Source organism: Oncorhynchus masou, chromosome 20 (genome assembly GCF_036934945.1).
Source record: "Oncorhynchus masou masou isolate Uvic2021 chromosome 20, UVic_Omas_1.1, whole genome shotgun sequence".
Lineage (NCBI taxonomy): Eukaryota > Metazoa > Chordata > Actinopteri > Salmoniformes > Salmonidae > Oncorhynchus > Oncorhynchus masou.
Genome location: NC_088231.1, coordinates 489,967 through 506,041, shown reverse-complemented (window position 1 = coordinate 506,041; position 16,075 = coordinate 489,967). Strand labels below are relative to the sequence as shown.

Here is a 16,075-nt window from a genome sequence, read left to right as displayed (position 1 = left end):
ATTGCATTGCTGACTGCTCCATTGACAACGAATGACCTCCGCCAGAAAGCAGAGTTTGATGCATCAGGTGCAGAGGAGGCTGGTGGGAGGAGCTATAGGAAGACAGGCTCATTGTAATGGCTGGAATGCAATTAATGGAACGGTATCAAACACATCAAACATATGGAAACCACACATTTGACTCCATTCCATTAATTCCATTCCAGCCATTACAATGAGCCAGTCCTCCTATAGCTCCTCCCACCAGCATCCACTGAACTGGTGGACATGCATCTGATGGACATACCAGGCCTAACTACAGTAATGGATGTTACTGTTTAATCGGGGAGCCACAAAGATGAAGTAGCCAAAACAAATGTAATCTCTGAATTCACATTGTTTGCTAATAACACAGCCACAGAATAGAAAGAAGCTAAAACAAATTATTTTGTATTAATATTTTGCATTGTTAAAAGTTGAGAGATACTGTTTCATTCACGCAAAGTAATGAGACTGGATGTATGAGTATGCCCAATGCCTCTAAGATAAATTATGGTAAAGTTGGCCTCATGTATAGGCCCTTGAACAAATCAATAAAATCAAAGACATCCAAAATCCATCAGATTAAGAGTTTTGAATGAAGCCAGCAAGGTAAATAATTAATCTCAGTGATTGACAGTATACAGGTATTATTGCATGTTGACCAAACAATTGCAGTGAAACGAGATCAAATCTCGTCATGATCAATTTTAATTATTTCATTCAGCTAAAGTAGATTGGCTTGATAGCAGCATTGACGTTGTTGGTTGGCTAGAAAGCAAACCTTTACACATCGTTAACTTTTGGGAAAACTGGTCCAGCTAGATATTGTTAGTTCAAATAAAGCAAAATTATGTACCAATACGAAAGTTCAAGTGTAAACTATCAAGTATAAACCCACCAGACATTAATTTATGAAGGTCCCAGGCGGAAGGTTCTCGGTTGAACGTGGACGAGCATCTGGACAGTCCATGCACTTTGAAAACTACGCCCACCGTGACGTAAAGCACCGCCCCCGAGCGAAATGCCCTGGAAAGAATGTGTCCCTTCTCACCCCCGCTCCACCCACCACCTACGCCCCCTGGTTACACAAGGAGAGGATTTTATTAATGCGTTCGTTTAGGAACCGGCTTCCACCCTGGTGTGAGCCAGGTGCCAAATCGGCTCAAAACAAAAGTGACGTAGGATTCTGTGTTTTCACATGCAGAAGTGATTATTTTTGATAAAAATACTTTATCTGAATTCCCAATGAAACTATTTTGAGAATTCGAACACATACTTTAATGGAAAATAGATGTATGTTTCTGAACTACACATCATGCTGCAGTGTTTACAACATAACCGAGCGGTGCAGATTACTTTTTCCACGGTGCACTTAATCGAACACCCTCAAGATTGACGGGCTCTATCTCTGCAAAGTTTGACAACCCGGATGGTTTATTCCGACAATTGTCAAGAACTGTGATTTCGCCAGACAGGTAGGCTACAGAGATCACGAACATGGCCATCAATTTATATTCTAGAAAATTGCTTGCCAAATCCAAATTACGTTGGATTTCAAAGACCGTAAACGATTGAGGAATATGTGTTCATTTGGGTGTGTTTTCCTCAATTATTACTACAAGCTATAGCTTGTGATTTTTTTGTAATGAGTACTTTTGGGTGTCAGGGAAAATGTATGGAGTAAAAAGTACATTATTTTCATTAGGAATGTAGCATGATGTGAATTAAAAGTAAAAGTTGTCAAAAACAAGTAGTAAAGTACAGATACCCCCCCCAAAAAACTACTTAAGTAGTACTTAAGCACTTTATACCACGGCCTATAGTGTTTGTGTTTAAACCTATTTGTATTAGAGAAGTAGGCTAAACATAAATTGTAGTATCGGCTAAATTAAGCATAAAGTGTAGTATAGATACAGTGGGGCAAAAAAGTATTTAGTCAGTCACCAATTGTGCAAGTTCTCCCACTTAAAAAGATGAGAGGGGCCTGTAATTTTCATCATAGGTACACTTCAACTATGACAAACAAAATGAGAAAAAAAAATCCAGAAAATCACATTGTAGGATTTTTAATGAATTTATTTGCAAATTATGGTGGAAAATAAGTATTTGGTCAATAACAAAAGTTTCTCAATACTTTATATACCCTTTGTTGGCAATGACAGAGGTCAAATGTTTTCTGTAAGTCTTCACAAGGTTCACACACTGTTGCTGGTATTTTGGCCCATTCCTCCATGCAGATCTCCTCTAGAGCAGTGATGTTTTGGGGCTGGGGGTTGAGATCTGGAGACTGGCGAGGCCACTCCAGGACCTTGAAATGCTTCTTACGAAGCCACTCCTTCGTTGCCCGGGCGGTGTGTTTGGGATCATTGTCATGCTGAAAGACCCAGCCACATTTCATCTTCAATGCCCTTGCTGATGGAAGGGGGTTTTCACTCAAAATCTCACGATACATGGCCCCATTCATTCTTTCCTTTACACGGATCAGTCGTCCTGGTCCCTTTGCAGAAAAACAGCCCCAAAGCATGATGTTTCCACCCCCATGCTTCACAGTAGGTATGGTGTTCTTTGGATGCAATTCAGCATTCTTTGTGCTCCAAACAGGATGAGTTGAGTTTTTACGAAAAAGTTATATTTTGGTTTCATCTGACCATATGACATTCTCCCAATCTCCTTCTGGATCATCCAAATGCTCTCTAGCAAACTTCAGACGGGCCTGGACATGTACTGACTTAAGCAGGGGGACACGTCTGGCACTGCAAGATTTGAGTCCCTGGCGGCGTAGTGTGTTACTGTTGGTAGGCTTTGTTACTTTGGTCCCAGCTCTCTGCAGGTCATTCACTAGGTCCCCCCGTGTGGTTCTGGGATTTTTGCTCACCATTCTTGTGATAATTTTGACCCCACGGGGTGAGATCTTGCGTGGAGCCCCAGATCGAGGGAGATTATCAGTGGTCTTCCATTTCCTAATAATTGCTCCCACAGTTGATTTCTTCAAACCAAGCTGATTACCTATTGCAGATTCAGTTTTCCCAGCCTGGTGCAGGTCTACAATTTTGTTTCTGGTGTCCTTTGACAGCTCTTTGGTCTTGGCCATAGTGGAGTTTGGAGTGTGACTGTTTGATGTTGTGGACAGGTGTCTTTTATACTGATAACAAGTTCAAACAGGTGCCATTAATACAGGTAACGTGTGGAGGACAGAGGAGCCTCTTTAAGAAGAAGTTACAGGTCTGTGAGAGCCAGAAATCTTGCTTGTAGGTGACTAAATACTTATTTTCCACCATAATTTGCAAATGAATCCATTAAAAAATCATACAATGTGATTTTCTGTTTTTTGTGTGTGATTTTTGTCTGTCATAGTTGAAGTGTACCTATGATGAAAATTACAGACCTCTCATCTTTTTAAGTGGGAGAACTTGCACAATTGGTGGCTGACAAAATACTTTTTTGCCCCACTGTATTTACCCTCCCCACGTCTCTAACACCAGCCTGGCAGGTAAACCTGGCTTTTCAATAGCCTTTTCTAAATATTCTAAATGTAAATATGACAGGGCATATCTTTCAAAAATATCGACAAGGTTAGGTAGGCAATGGTTAGCCTACTACAAGGGAGTTTAATGTACTTAAAATCCCAACTTTGACCTAAAGGCTTCATCCTCCCAATTTAAATCTGTTTATATTTATGTGCATTAGTTAGGCTACAGGTTAGTTTAATGCTAAAACATGGCTGCCCTGTGGACACTATGAGATCCTGATTGTGTATTTTGTTTTTCTTCTAGGTTACACAAAAAAAGCTAGGACCATGCCTTTATTTCATCCAATATTTCTGTTTGTTCTGGTAAGCTTCCAAGCATGCTCCTCTACACACAGCCAGGAGGCTGCCTCCAACATGGCCCCACCAGAGGCCATGGAGTATAACAGAACTGTCTATGCAACCTGCAAAATGAGACCCAGCACCAAACTAGGCGAAGGTCTACCTAACGTGTATGGACAGGTGCTGTTCAAGCAGGAATACCCTGAGGGAAGCCTCAAAGTCCTCTTTCTTCTCCATGGTTTCCCAAGTGACAGTGATCATCAGTCAAAAGCCATCCACATCCACCAGTACGGGGATTTCAGCCAGGGCTGCGATTCCACAGGCGGCCATTACAACCCTTACAGGGTCCCCCATCCCAGCCACCCGGGGGACTTTGGGAACTTTGTGGCCCACCAGGGGAGGGTTCACAAGTTGACTGAATCAAAGGCCACTCTGTTCGGGGGGCTGTCGGTGCTTGGGCGGGCGGTGGTGGTGCATGAGAAGGCAGACGACCTAGGGCAGGGCGGGGATGCGGGGAGCCTGCTACATGGTAATGCTGGGCGGAGGCTGGCATGTTGCACCATCGGGATGAGCAGTCCCAAACTGTGGGATAAGCACCATCATCGACAGCAGAGAAGAAGGGGATGAGAATCGTAGTTTATTCTTCCCTTTTCTTTCTGAGCTCACCATCTTTCATCGCAAGACAACTTAATTTCATTTCTTTAATTTTATCCAGATCTAAAATTACAAAAATGTTTTCTTCTCTTTTAAAGTCATGTTTCTTTTATTTTAAAGGGATAGGACAGGTTTACCATAGCTGATAGCAATTCATGTATCTTGTATTAAACTTTGAAAAGACCTTTATTGAAATTCCAAGTGTGCTTTGTAAATTATTTGAGAAATTAGTTTATTTTCATTACATTTCATTATACTTTAACCAGTATATCAAAATAGTTCTTTCAAATGAATACTCTTATATTAGCTAGAAGATCCCGACCCTACCATTGTGCTTGTTTACACTGAGCTGCGCTAGGGTCGGAACACAATCATGTTTACATTAAGACACCGTGGTTATGGCGCAAGATATTCGTCAGAAAACATACCTCAATCCAGGGATGGGATATGCCATTGTACTCCAAATGTTACCTTTATCCATACTGCTCAATTGAGAAGATTGAAATACTGCTAGTTTTCCAGGAAAACTGCCCTTTTTGTTCTCATGCTAGCTAGCATTTGTCACATATGGAATGGCACATTGTGTTGAACAACAAAAGGAGCTGATTGGCTGACACTTCCATTTCAAAATTGCTGCTTTGGCTAATGAAAAGGGCAGCTTTCTGGGAAAACTAGCAGTATTTCAATAGTTTCGATTAAGCAATTTAACCCAGGATCCAACAAAAAGACAATATAGGCCTCGGGTTTCAAGCTTTGGTTGATTTCAAATTTAGGTCCAGGTTGTTGACAAGTTAATTATTGAATTCAACCAAAAATTTAAGAATATAGGACAGATGGAACTTTCCAAGCAATAGATACATCTTTCAAATGTTTATTTGTTTGTGTTGACAACCAAACACAATTCAATATCACTTTTATAATACAGTAACTAGCCAAATAAATTGTTGACAAATTATGTTGGATTCATGTCTTCAACTCAACCAACAATCCCCCAGTGGCACTGATGGAACTATCCAAGCAGATACTAGCCAAGCAGTGTGCTTTGTGATGGTTGAAAGTAGTGATAACACATTGGAAATTCAACAAACTTCTGGCTGTCTTTTTGAGTGGGGGAAAATAGGTTGTAATCTCATTGATCAATGCCTCAACCAAATATTACCCAATTGTCCACGTTGAAATTATGTGGTGTGCCCAGTGGGAAGGGCATAAGCCCAAAATGGCATGGTACAGTATATTGCACCTAGGTAAATCAATTTGAATTCTATCACTTTTTTGACAGCACTCGTCTTTATTAGAACGAAACCTTCCATACATATTTGCCCATTGTAAAAGTGCTCCGAAGTGACTTTTTGGACCTGAACGCCAAAATATTCAAGAGATAAAAGGTCCTCAAAGTTGATCCATTTGGCATACCCCACCATACCATGAGACATCCAGGTCTTCATCACTGGAAAAGATAAATGGTTGAGATTGACATAATTTAAAAGCTTATCAAACAATTGTATAATATAAAACTTTAAATAAAAATGGTCCCTATTTAACATTTAACGCCAATTATCCAAAAAAGCATGAACACCAATTTTTTTCACATGTTGTAGCTTAGACCCTATTTTACATCATGTCTCCCATTAGTTGAGACACAACATGCTCTTGAATACAGGGTGATATAGATAATTTTGTTCCTGTTTCCTCCAGCATCTTCACAAGGTCCTTTGCTATTGTTCTGATTGATTTGCACTTTCCGTACTAAAAAGTACATTCATCTCTAGGAGACAGAACGCGTCTCCTTGCTGAGCGGTATGACGGCTGCGTGGTCCCATGGTGTTTATACTTGCGTTCTATTGTTTGTACAGATGAAGTGGTACCTTCAGGAGTTTGGAAATTGCTCCCAAGGATGAACCAGACTTGTGGAGGTCTACCACTTTTTCCCTGAGGTCTTGGCTGATTTCTTTGAATTTTCCCATGATGTCAAGCAGAGGCACTGAGTTTGAAGGTAGGCCTTGAAATACAACCACAGGTATGCCTCCAATTGACTCAAATGATGTCCATTAGCCTATTTTTTTAATTTCTGATAGGCTAAAGCCATCAGTGCCACTGGTAGATTGTTGGTTCTGGAATTTTCCAAGCTGTTGAAAGGCAGTCAACTTACTGTATGTAAACTTCTGACCCACTGGAATTGTGATAGTGAATAAGTTAAATAAGCTGTGAACAATTGTTGGAAACATGACTTGTGTCATGCACAAAGTAGATGTCCTCACTGACTTGCCAAAACTATATAGTTTGTTAACAAGAAATGTGTGGACTGGTTGAAAAACAAGTTAATGACTCCAACCTAAGTGTATGTAAAACTTCCGACTTAAACTGTATCTACAACACAAAATACACGTGTACGTGTGTATGTTATTGTGTGTGTATGCACTTAGAGGAACTCTGGAGCTCTGTCAGAGTGACCATCAGGTTCTTGGTCACATCCTTGACCAAGGCCCTTCTCCCCCGATTGCTCAGTTTGACCGGGCTGCCAGCTCTGGAACCACCAAGACTCTTCCTAATCTTCTTCCATTTAAGAATGATTAAGGCCACTGTGTTCTTGGGGACCTTCATTGCTGCAGAAATGTTTTGGTACCCTTCCCCCAGATCTGTGCCTCAAAACAACGATATCTGGGAGCTCCTGTCTGGGACAATTCCTTTGAGCTCATGGCTTGGTTTTTGCTCTGACATGCACTGTCAACTGTGGAACCGTATACAGACAGGTGTGTGCCTTTCCAAATCAAGTCCAAACAATTTACCACAGATGGACTCCAATCATGTTTGAGATGTTTCTACATCTTGAGCAATGGAAACAGGATGCACCTGAGCTTAATTGAGTCTCATAGCAAAAGGTCTGAATAAGGTATTATTTGAAAAAAAAGTGTATACGTAAAAAAATATAAAATAAAGTTCTCACTTGTCACAATGGGATAGTGTGTGTCGATTTTTGAATTTAATCCACTATAGAATGATGCTGTAACATAACAAAATGTGGATAGAGTGAAGGAGTCTGAATACTTTCCAAATGCACTGTACATATAAAGTGTATCAAATTTGATGATGGAGTTTGAGACGTGTGGCTACGCAGTCGTAGGTGAACAGGGAGTATAAGAGGAGGCTGAGCACATACCCTTGTGGGGCCTTCGGTGTTGAGGATCAGCTTGGCGGAGGTGTTGTTGCCTTACCTCCACCACTTGGGGTCGGCCTGTCAGGAAGTCCAGGACCCAGTTGCACAGGGAGGGTTTCAGACCCAGGACCCTGAACTTAGTGATGAGCACTATGGTATTGAAGGCTGAGCTGTAGTCGATGAACAGCATTATATAGATATTTCTCTTGTCCAGTTGGGGTAGGGCAGTGTGCAGTGCCATAGCAATTGCATCGTCCGTGGATCTGTTGGGGCAGTATGTGAATTGTAGTGGGTTTAAGTTGTCAGTTAAGGTGGAGGTGATATGGTCCTTAACTAGCCTCTCAAAACACTTCATGATGACAGTAGTGAGTGCTAGTCATTTAGTTCAGTTATCTTCACTTTCTTGGGTACAGGAACAATGTTGGACATCTCAAAGCAAGTGGTGACAACAGACTGGGATATGAATAGATTGAATATCGGTATGACGGTAAACACTCCAGCCATCTAGTCTGCACATGCTCTGAGGACACGGCTTGGGATGCCATCTGGGCCGGCAGCCTTGTAAGTGTTAACACACTTAAATGCAGTGGTGGGCCATCAGGGCCAGCAAGGCCTTCTCTGCTGGCCTAAACATCATCAGAATATACATATTCACAAATATGTATTAAATTATTCCCCAGAGTAAGCGTTACTCTTCATTTCATAGCGTTCCTCTTGGTTGCACTGCTTCCAGCACCAGGTTGAGATTTGGAGGGCTGGTCTTTATGTTAGATATTTTATCCAATCATATTCAGGCATCATGTGTTGCCAGGGGTCTAAAATCTGCCCTCAGGCCTTCAGAATCAACAGTGCGGGCGCTTGTAGCTTAAAGTGAATGGAAATTAAAATTTAGTGTCAACCAATCAGCTTTAGAGTTGGCTATTGTACACCTGCTGGCTGGCTTCCGTGTTACACAGGAGCCAGCTAGCAGGCGTAGTGCCTGCACGTCTTTTGATTGGATTACCAATATTGAGAGGCAGGTCCTATATGGGCAGGTCTCAGAACTAGGAAACTGAAATTGATCAACGAATTAATTCGCGTACTACTAAACTGTTTTTTCAACCCACAATGGAGGAAGGAGAAGATATCGATTTGGTCAAGGATATAATTATAACACCATTCTCAAGACAAACTTTTCAAGAAAAGTTAGACATTGTCAGGAGAGGTAGACGCCGACGCTACAAAGACAGGCTCCGAGAAGCACTGCAAACTGTACTGCTGGGAATGCCTATTATTTGCAAGTGATCGATTTGGTGTTTGGAGCCAGACTGGCTTTGCAAACCGGAGTTGTCTAACCAAGGCAGCAACGAGACACCAAAGTACGGCTGGGCACTTACAAACAATGGTGCTTTCGAAAACTTTTGGGGACACCAGAGTGGATCTACAGCTCAACGAACAAGCGCGCAGGGCAACGAAGCTGCACAATGAAAAGGTATTGTACCCTTCCCCTGCAATTCTCTGAATAAAAATGTCAATTTCAAGGAGACGCAACGCCTGGTTATACTGCGTTTGTCTAAATGTATAGTGTCTAGAGCCATGACATCATAATGATGGTAATAAGAGGTGGATTAATTCGGGTGGAACTGTGTAGGACTTCACTGAAGGCCCAGGCCCCAGATCCACGGCACGCTACTGCTTAAATGAAATAACACCTACCCTGTGTTCAAGAGCTATTTTTTGAACACAAAAACCTCAGATGTGAAATCCTTTTTACTGGTTTTAGATAATTGACGCTAAAAGTTTTAAAATTAATTTATTTAATAAATTGTTGTGCACTCCAATAAATAACAAAATAGGTTGACAACACTGTTTGTAAGCTTTTAAAATGATTTCAAACTTAACTGTTTATGGGGCGGCAGGGTAGCCTAGTGGTTACAGCGTTGGACTAGTAACCGAAAGGTTGCAAGTTCATATCCCGAGCTGACAAGGTACAAATCTGTCGTTCTGCCCCTGAGCAGGTAGTCATTGAAAATAAGAATTTTTTCTTAACTGGCTTGCCTAGTTAAATAAAGGTAAGACATGAATATCTCATGGTATTTTGGGGTATGCAAAACAGGTCACCTTTATCTCCTGATTGTTTTGGCCTTCAGGTCCAAAAAGCCACTCTGACCACTTCTTCCAAGGGCAAACATGAATGGAAAGTTTCGATTAAATCAAAAGGGATGCTGTCAAAGAGTGATTGAATTCAAATGGATTTACCTGCAACTCCTTACATGTTCCAATACTCTTAAAGCCCAGTGCAGTCAAAATGCAATTTAAATGTCTTTCTTCATATCACATTGTACAACAGCTGATGAACTTAACACTGTAAAAGTGTGAAAACATTTGATCAGTGTTATTTCCTGATAGAATGTATTTTCAACCAGCAACTAACTACACAGGACCTTATAAATCAGCAGGTTTGCATGGGCGGGAGTTTCGGCTTTCCATGGTGACGTCACCATTCTGTAAATTGGTTAATAGACCAAAGAGTTACAAATATCACTGGCAATAACAGCTAGATTTCAGTTTTCCCCTCCCCACTCACACCACAATGTAACTCCAAGTCAATCCCCCTCTGTGAAATCAAACTGTCTACTTAGGAAGCAACACTGATTGACAATACATTTCACATGCTGTTGTGCAAATGGAATAGACAACAGGTGGAAATTATATGCAATTAGCAAGACACCCCCAATAAAGGAGTGGTTCTGCAGGTGGTGACCACAGACCACTTCTCAGTTCCTATGATTCCTGGCTGATGTTTTGGTCACTTTTGAATGCTGGCGGTGCTTTCACTCTAGTGGTAGCATGAGATGGAGTCTACAACGCACACAAGTGGCTCAGGTAGTGCAGCTCATCCAAGATGGCACATCAAAACGAGCTGTGGCAAGAAGGTTTGCTGTGTCTGTCAGCGTTGTGCCCAGAGCATGGAGGCACGACCAGGAGACAGGCCAGTACATCAGGAGACGTGGAGGAGGCCAACAACCCAGCAGCAGGTAAGCTACCTCCGCCTTTGTGCAAGGAGGAGCACTGCCAGAGCCCTGCAAAATGACCTCCAGCAGGCCAAAAATGTGCATGGGTCTGCTCAAACGGTCAGAAACAGACTCCATGAGGGTGGTATGAGGGTCCGAGGTGACCGGGTGGGGATTGTGCTTACAGCCCAACACCGTGCAGGACGTTTGGCATTTGCCAGAGAACACCAAGAGTGGCAAATTCGCCACTGGCGCCCTGTGCTCTTCACAGATGCAAGCAGGTTCACACTGAGCACATGTGACAGAGTCTGGAGTCGTTGTGGAGAACGTTCTGCTGCCTGCAACATCCTCCAGCATGACTGGTTTTGCGGTGGGTCAGTCATGGTGTGGGGTGGCATTTCTTTGGGGGGCCGCACAGCCCTCCATGTGCTCGCCAGAGGTAGCCTGGCCGTTAGGTGCTGAGATGAGATCCTCAGACCCCTTGTGAGACCATATGCTGGTGCGGTTGGCCCTGGGTTCCTCCTAATGCAAGACAATGCTAGACCTCATGTGGCTGGAGTGTGTCAGCAGTTCCTGCAAGAGGAAGGCATTGATGCTAAGGACTGGCCCGCCCGTTCCCTAGACCTGAATCCAATTGAGCACATCTGGGACATCATGTCTCGCTCCATCCACCAACGCCACGTTGCACCACAGACTGTCCAGGAGTTGGCGGATGCTTTAGTCCAGGTCTGGGAGGAGATCCCTCAGGAGACCATCCACCACCTCATCAGGAGCATGCCCAGGGATTGTAGGGAGGTCATACAGGCACGTGGAGGCCACACACACTACAGAGCCTCATTTTGACTTGTTTTATGGACATTACGTCAAAGTTGGATCAGCCTGTAGTGTGGTTTTCCACTTTAATTTTGAGTGTGACTCCAAATCCAGACCTCCATGGGTTGATACAGTTGATTTCCATTGATAATTTGTGTGATTTTGTTGTCAGCACATTCAACTATGTAAAGAAAAAAGTATTTTATAAGAATATTTCATTCATTCAGATCTAGGATGTGTTATTTTAGTGTTCCCTTTATTATTTTGAGCAGTGTACATAAAAATAAAAAGCAGTAGAACATATGCGGAGCTAGTAGGTTCTCTGTACTGGTCAGTCCAGGCCAGCTTCAAACCACTGAATAGAAGGGCCACAGGGTTCAATTCCACGTTAGAGCAACTGTAGCAGAGTAATCTCTCTTTCAGAAATCTTGGGAGCTTGGAATCACCAGTAAGCAGTACAACATTTTACAGAATGCACCCTCAGGAATATTGAAACCCATTCTATTACAGTGTCAATCTAGGCATGGTTTTGGCTGAAGTAGCTGTCATTCTTAACTGTTTTCCCATCCCGGTCTGATCATTCAGCATTTGAGTGGCTACTGTTCAAGGGAAGGATTTCTGACTCCTCATTCATTAAGCACTCGACCCTCACATCTTCTGAATGTTCTGACTTGTGGTGTGATTGGTTATTCTCCCCGTGGGTGGGACTTGTTTGAATAGGAGAGCTGCAGGTTGATGTTGAGGATGGAAGATTGGTGTTTTCTGTCATAGAGCCCTCTGCCATGTCAATCTCCTCAGACCCCACCCTAAAGACGTTGTCATCTGACCAACTCACCTCTCTCTGGGTGGGTTTTGTGTCCTTTAGAGGCTCTGATATGTGGCATATGCCTTACAGGAGGACACGTCCAAGTCTGGCCTTGAGGAAGGGGATGGTGTCCCGCCTACAGTCTCATCTAATTGGTACCATGGAAGCACCGTGACCTCATTTGCACTTTGTGATTGGTCGACAGTCTGACATTCATCCAGGTTTATTGTCTCTGCTTGAGAACAGTCAGTGACTTCCTCAGCAGTTTTGCCTGACTAGTTTTGCTTGGATGTGTCCAGGCTGACTGGTGACACTAGTGGCTCTGACTCCTTGGTGCTTATCTCTGTATCCCCCGTCACACTGGGTAACCCCCCCACATGTCTGGGGACGGGGATCTGCATGTCATTGGCTACCTTGTCATCTTCTGCTCTACTGTCAAAAGAATTGAGAATGTTATGGTATGATTGAAATGTAGAAGCATTAGTAACATTGATTTCAACACCCAGAACCAAATTGGCAGCAATGAGAATGGTGTAGTCATCTGCTGTAATACAAATTAACAGTATAGTACATAAGAGCCAGTGAAAGATACATTACTCTATATAATGCATGAGAATTGGAATGTAAGATTTAATAAAATAGCTATTTATACAGTTAGCCCCACAGAATTACATTGAATATTCTTATTTACCTGTGGTAGACTGCACAGTGGAAGGTACTTCCTGCTCAGTAGGGGGTACTTCCTGCTCATTGGGGGGTACTTCCTGCTCATTGGGGGGTACTTCCTGCTCATTGGGGGGTACTTTCTTCTCCTCAGAGCTTGTCACAGTGGAGCTAGGCTGCAGAGTTTCATTCAGGATGATGGCATCTCTCCCTCCTATCACAAAACAAGCCAAATTATATTACAAGCACTATTTTTCACCCCTTTTTTGTGATATTCAAATTGGCAGTTTACAGTCTTGTCCCATTGCTAAAACTCTAGTACAGGAGAGACGAAGGTCGAGAGCCATGCGTCCTCCGAAGCACGACCCCGCCAAGCCGCACTACTTCTTGACACTGCTTGCTAAACCCGGAAGCCAGCCGCACCAATGTGTCGGAGGAAACACCGTACTCCTGGCGACCATGTCAGCGTGCACATGAGTCAATGACACAAGGACATCCAGGCCGGCCAAACCCTCCCCCACCCCGGACGACGCTGGGTCAATTGTGCGCCGTCTCACAGGTCTCCCGGTCACTAGCACTGCAGTGCCTTAGACCACTGCGCCACTCGGGAGGGCCATATTACACTTTTGATATAATAACAAGTCCTAATTCCTGTACAGTGTTAACAACCATGTTGCAACAATTGTCACATATTTCTACTAGATCACGTCAGCAACTGTATTGACAAAAACATACTCCCAACCTAACCTGCACATAAAAGCCAAGATCTTTACTTGTAATGAATTTACAATACAAAGAACTGGCAACCAAGGCATCTCAGTGTTGTGTGACTGGGCAGAGCATCCCTTATTTTTGGATACATCATACTGTAGAAGGGACAGGGTAAATATAGGGTGTGGCTTCAGAGTGGCTTCTCTTCTGGACTGGGCCCAGATCAGTTTGTGCTGTGTAGCACACCAATGCAGAAACGACCATACGAGTTGACTATGCAGCTCAAACAGATCTGGGACCAGGCTACCTCTCTTCAGTCGAGTCTGGGTTTACAGGGATCAGTGCAAAGGACATTCTTCCCATCCAGTGAGAAAGAAAGAATGTTCAGAAAAATAGTTAGGTTTATTTTTGGGTTCACACTGTAGACAAGAAAGACAGGGACAGCATTGTGACTTTCTCTCTGCCTGACTGGCCTTATTATTTTGAAGGCCGGTCAGGCTTTCTGCAGTGACTCAAAAGTTTTAAAAGTATGGTTTTGTTGCATTAGTGTATTTTCTTCTCCGAAAAAAAACAGACGAATCTCAAAACGCATGCAGCAGTGGGGATTGCTAAGTATAAATATAGCAAAAAAAAGTGTACCATGGATATTTTCAGGGATAGGATGGAGATAAAGCAAGCAACTTTAAAAAATAAAATAAAAAAATGGTAGTGCACTATAGTATTAGTAAAGTAAAGCAGTGGAAACATACTTCCAGAGAATCCCAGAGACACATTGTAAGTCAGGCCTTCAGAAAGCAGAAGGAAAAGAGAGAAGAAACTCAGTACAGTGGGAGAGATGGAACATCAATCAAAATCATTCATAGTTTGACAATAGTGACTGGCCAGTGACCACATACAGGATCAAAAGCTATCAGTATGAGACACCAGTTAATACTCTATTTATATTAGCTCATGCCACTTTCAAACAGCATTTATGAATGTATACAGCAGGGGCATTCAAATGTGAGCCTGGAGGTCCGGAGTACTGCTGGTTTTCTGTTCTACCTGATAATTAATTGCATCCACCTGGTGTCCCAGGATCTAAATCAGTCCCTGATTACAGCAGGGAAATGAAAATCAATCATGGAACTGGCTTCGAGGTCCACATTTATATTTGCATGGTATACATACAGGCTAGTAAGTTACTCAATATGCAATATGCATCATGATATAAATTCTAAAATAATAAAAATGACCTCAGAACCCAAAAATAAACAGTGTGGCAGAGACCTGGGAGGCTCCATAATCCCGACACCTCTAGAGTCTTCAGTTTCTTCTCAAGCTCCCCTACTCGGTTTCCCAGAATCCTGTTTACATAGGAAGAGTTAAACATAGGAAGAGTTACAAACAGACTATTCACTGAGGTGAGATGTTCACAACGTTACAGGTAGAAATGCAATAATTGAGTACATGGTATAGGGGCCACTTAGAGTAACTAGAGGAAATTGGTCATGAGAGTTAGAAAAACAGAAGAAATTCTGATTAAGAAGAAAGGAATTAAAACATTTCTACAGAGTAGAAGAGCTCCCTACTTGTTGGTTTGGCGCTGGTGCTGAATGACCAGGTTCTTCTCATGGATAGTTTCCAGTAGGGCTGTGGCCAGGGACTTGAGGTCTGAGATGGACTGAGACGTGACAGGGAGACTGCATCCGTTGTCCTCAGAAAGCAATAATTCCTGCACTGAACACACACAAATCCCATTAAGATAGGTAAGATGATCAGAAAAAAAGACTACTAGATTTAGTCTGTGATTATGTTTGCCTAGGCAGATGTTTTGGGGGGTTTAAGTTTAGAGTGTTCATCTTGGATAGCTTTGCCTTTTGATGCATATTACGTATGGAAGTAAATGCATGGTGCAAGAGCATGTTAGCTGGATACAGAGGGATGTTGACATTTTGATTATGTATTCATTATCTAAAATGAAATGTGCAGAAAACTGACACAATGTTCAGAGATATCTACATCAGCACTGGCTTTAAAGGAAAATTAGGTAACACTTTACTCGACACTCAGCGTCATAACCATGTCATAACAGCTGACATAGCATGTCGTAACATGTCATGACCCATATATTTACACCGGTTGAGACAGTGTTATTTTGTGGCTGTTATGACACCTACACACATCAAAACCCACATTTACTCAGATTAGTTGTTTTCCTGCCAAGAAGTTTCCTTTTGTTTGAAAGTGTGTTTTTTTTAAAGTAATTTTCTATTGTTGTAATGAATTATTTGGTCATGTTTTTTCCATAACATTTTAAATAACTTGTCGAAAATACACTGACACGGTCATAAAGCATTATTCTGACCCAATGGTATTGTGATACAGCAAATAAGTGAAATAATCTGTCTGTAAACAATTGTTGGAAAAATTACTTGTGTCATGCACAAAGTAGATGTCCTAACCGTCTTGCC

General features: G+C 42.4%; 2 protein-coding genes across 4 annotated transcripts in view; one reads left to right on the top strand and one right to left on the bottom strand.

Annotated features, from left to right (window-relative positions):
• Positions 1-1,397: 1,397 nt before the first annotated feature.
• On the top strand, positions 1,398-4,678 carry LOC135506650 (extracellular superoxide dismutase [Cu-Zn]-like). The gene is made up of 2 exons (XM_064925969.1): positions 1,398-1,496; positions 3,795-4,678. Exon 2 carries the CDS (start codon positions 3,818-3,820, stop codon positions 4,454-4,456), a length of 639 nt encoding a protein of 212 aa, XP_064782041.1. The 5' UTR covers positions 1,398-1,496; positions 3,795-3,817; the 3' UTR covers positions 4,457-4,678.
• A 660-nt stretch (positions 4,679-5,338) lies between these two features.
• LOC135506649 (coiled-coil domain-containing protein 149-like) overlaps positions 5,339-16,075 on the bottom strand; it is a 30,821-nt gene continuing 20,084 nt past the window's right edge. The window contains exons 9-13 of one of the 3 annotated variants that reach the window (XM_064925966.1): positions 15,194-15,341; positions 14,892-14,968; positions 14,372-14,407; positions 12,940-13,125; positions 5,339-12,680 (exon numbers count right to left, since the gene is read on the bottom strand). In XM_064925966.1, the coding sequence (XP_064782038.1) occupies positions 12,658-12,680; positions 12,940-13,125; positions 14,372-14,407; positions 14,892-14,968; positions 15,194-15,341 (470 nt within the window). In that variant the 3' untranslated portion in view covers positions 5,339-12,657. The remainder of the gene's footprint in view (positions 12,681-12,939; positions 13,126-14,371; positions 14,408-14,891; positions 14,969-15,193; positions 15,342-16,075) is intronic. The other 2 variants (XM_064925967.1, XM_064925968.1) reach the window with 2 other exon arrangements.

Coding starts and splice junctions, on each gene's coding strand:
- LOC135506650 (XM_064925969.1), top strand. CDS start 3,818: ATGCCTTTATTTCATCCAATATTTCTGTTTGTTCTGGTAAGCTTCCAA.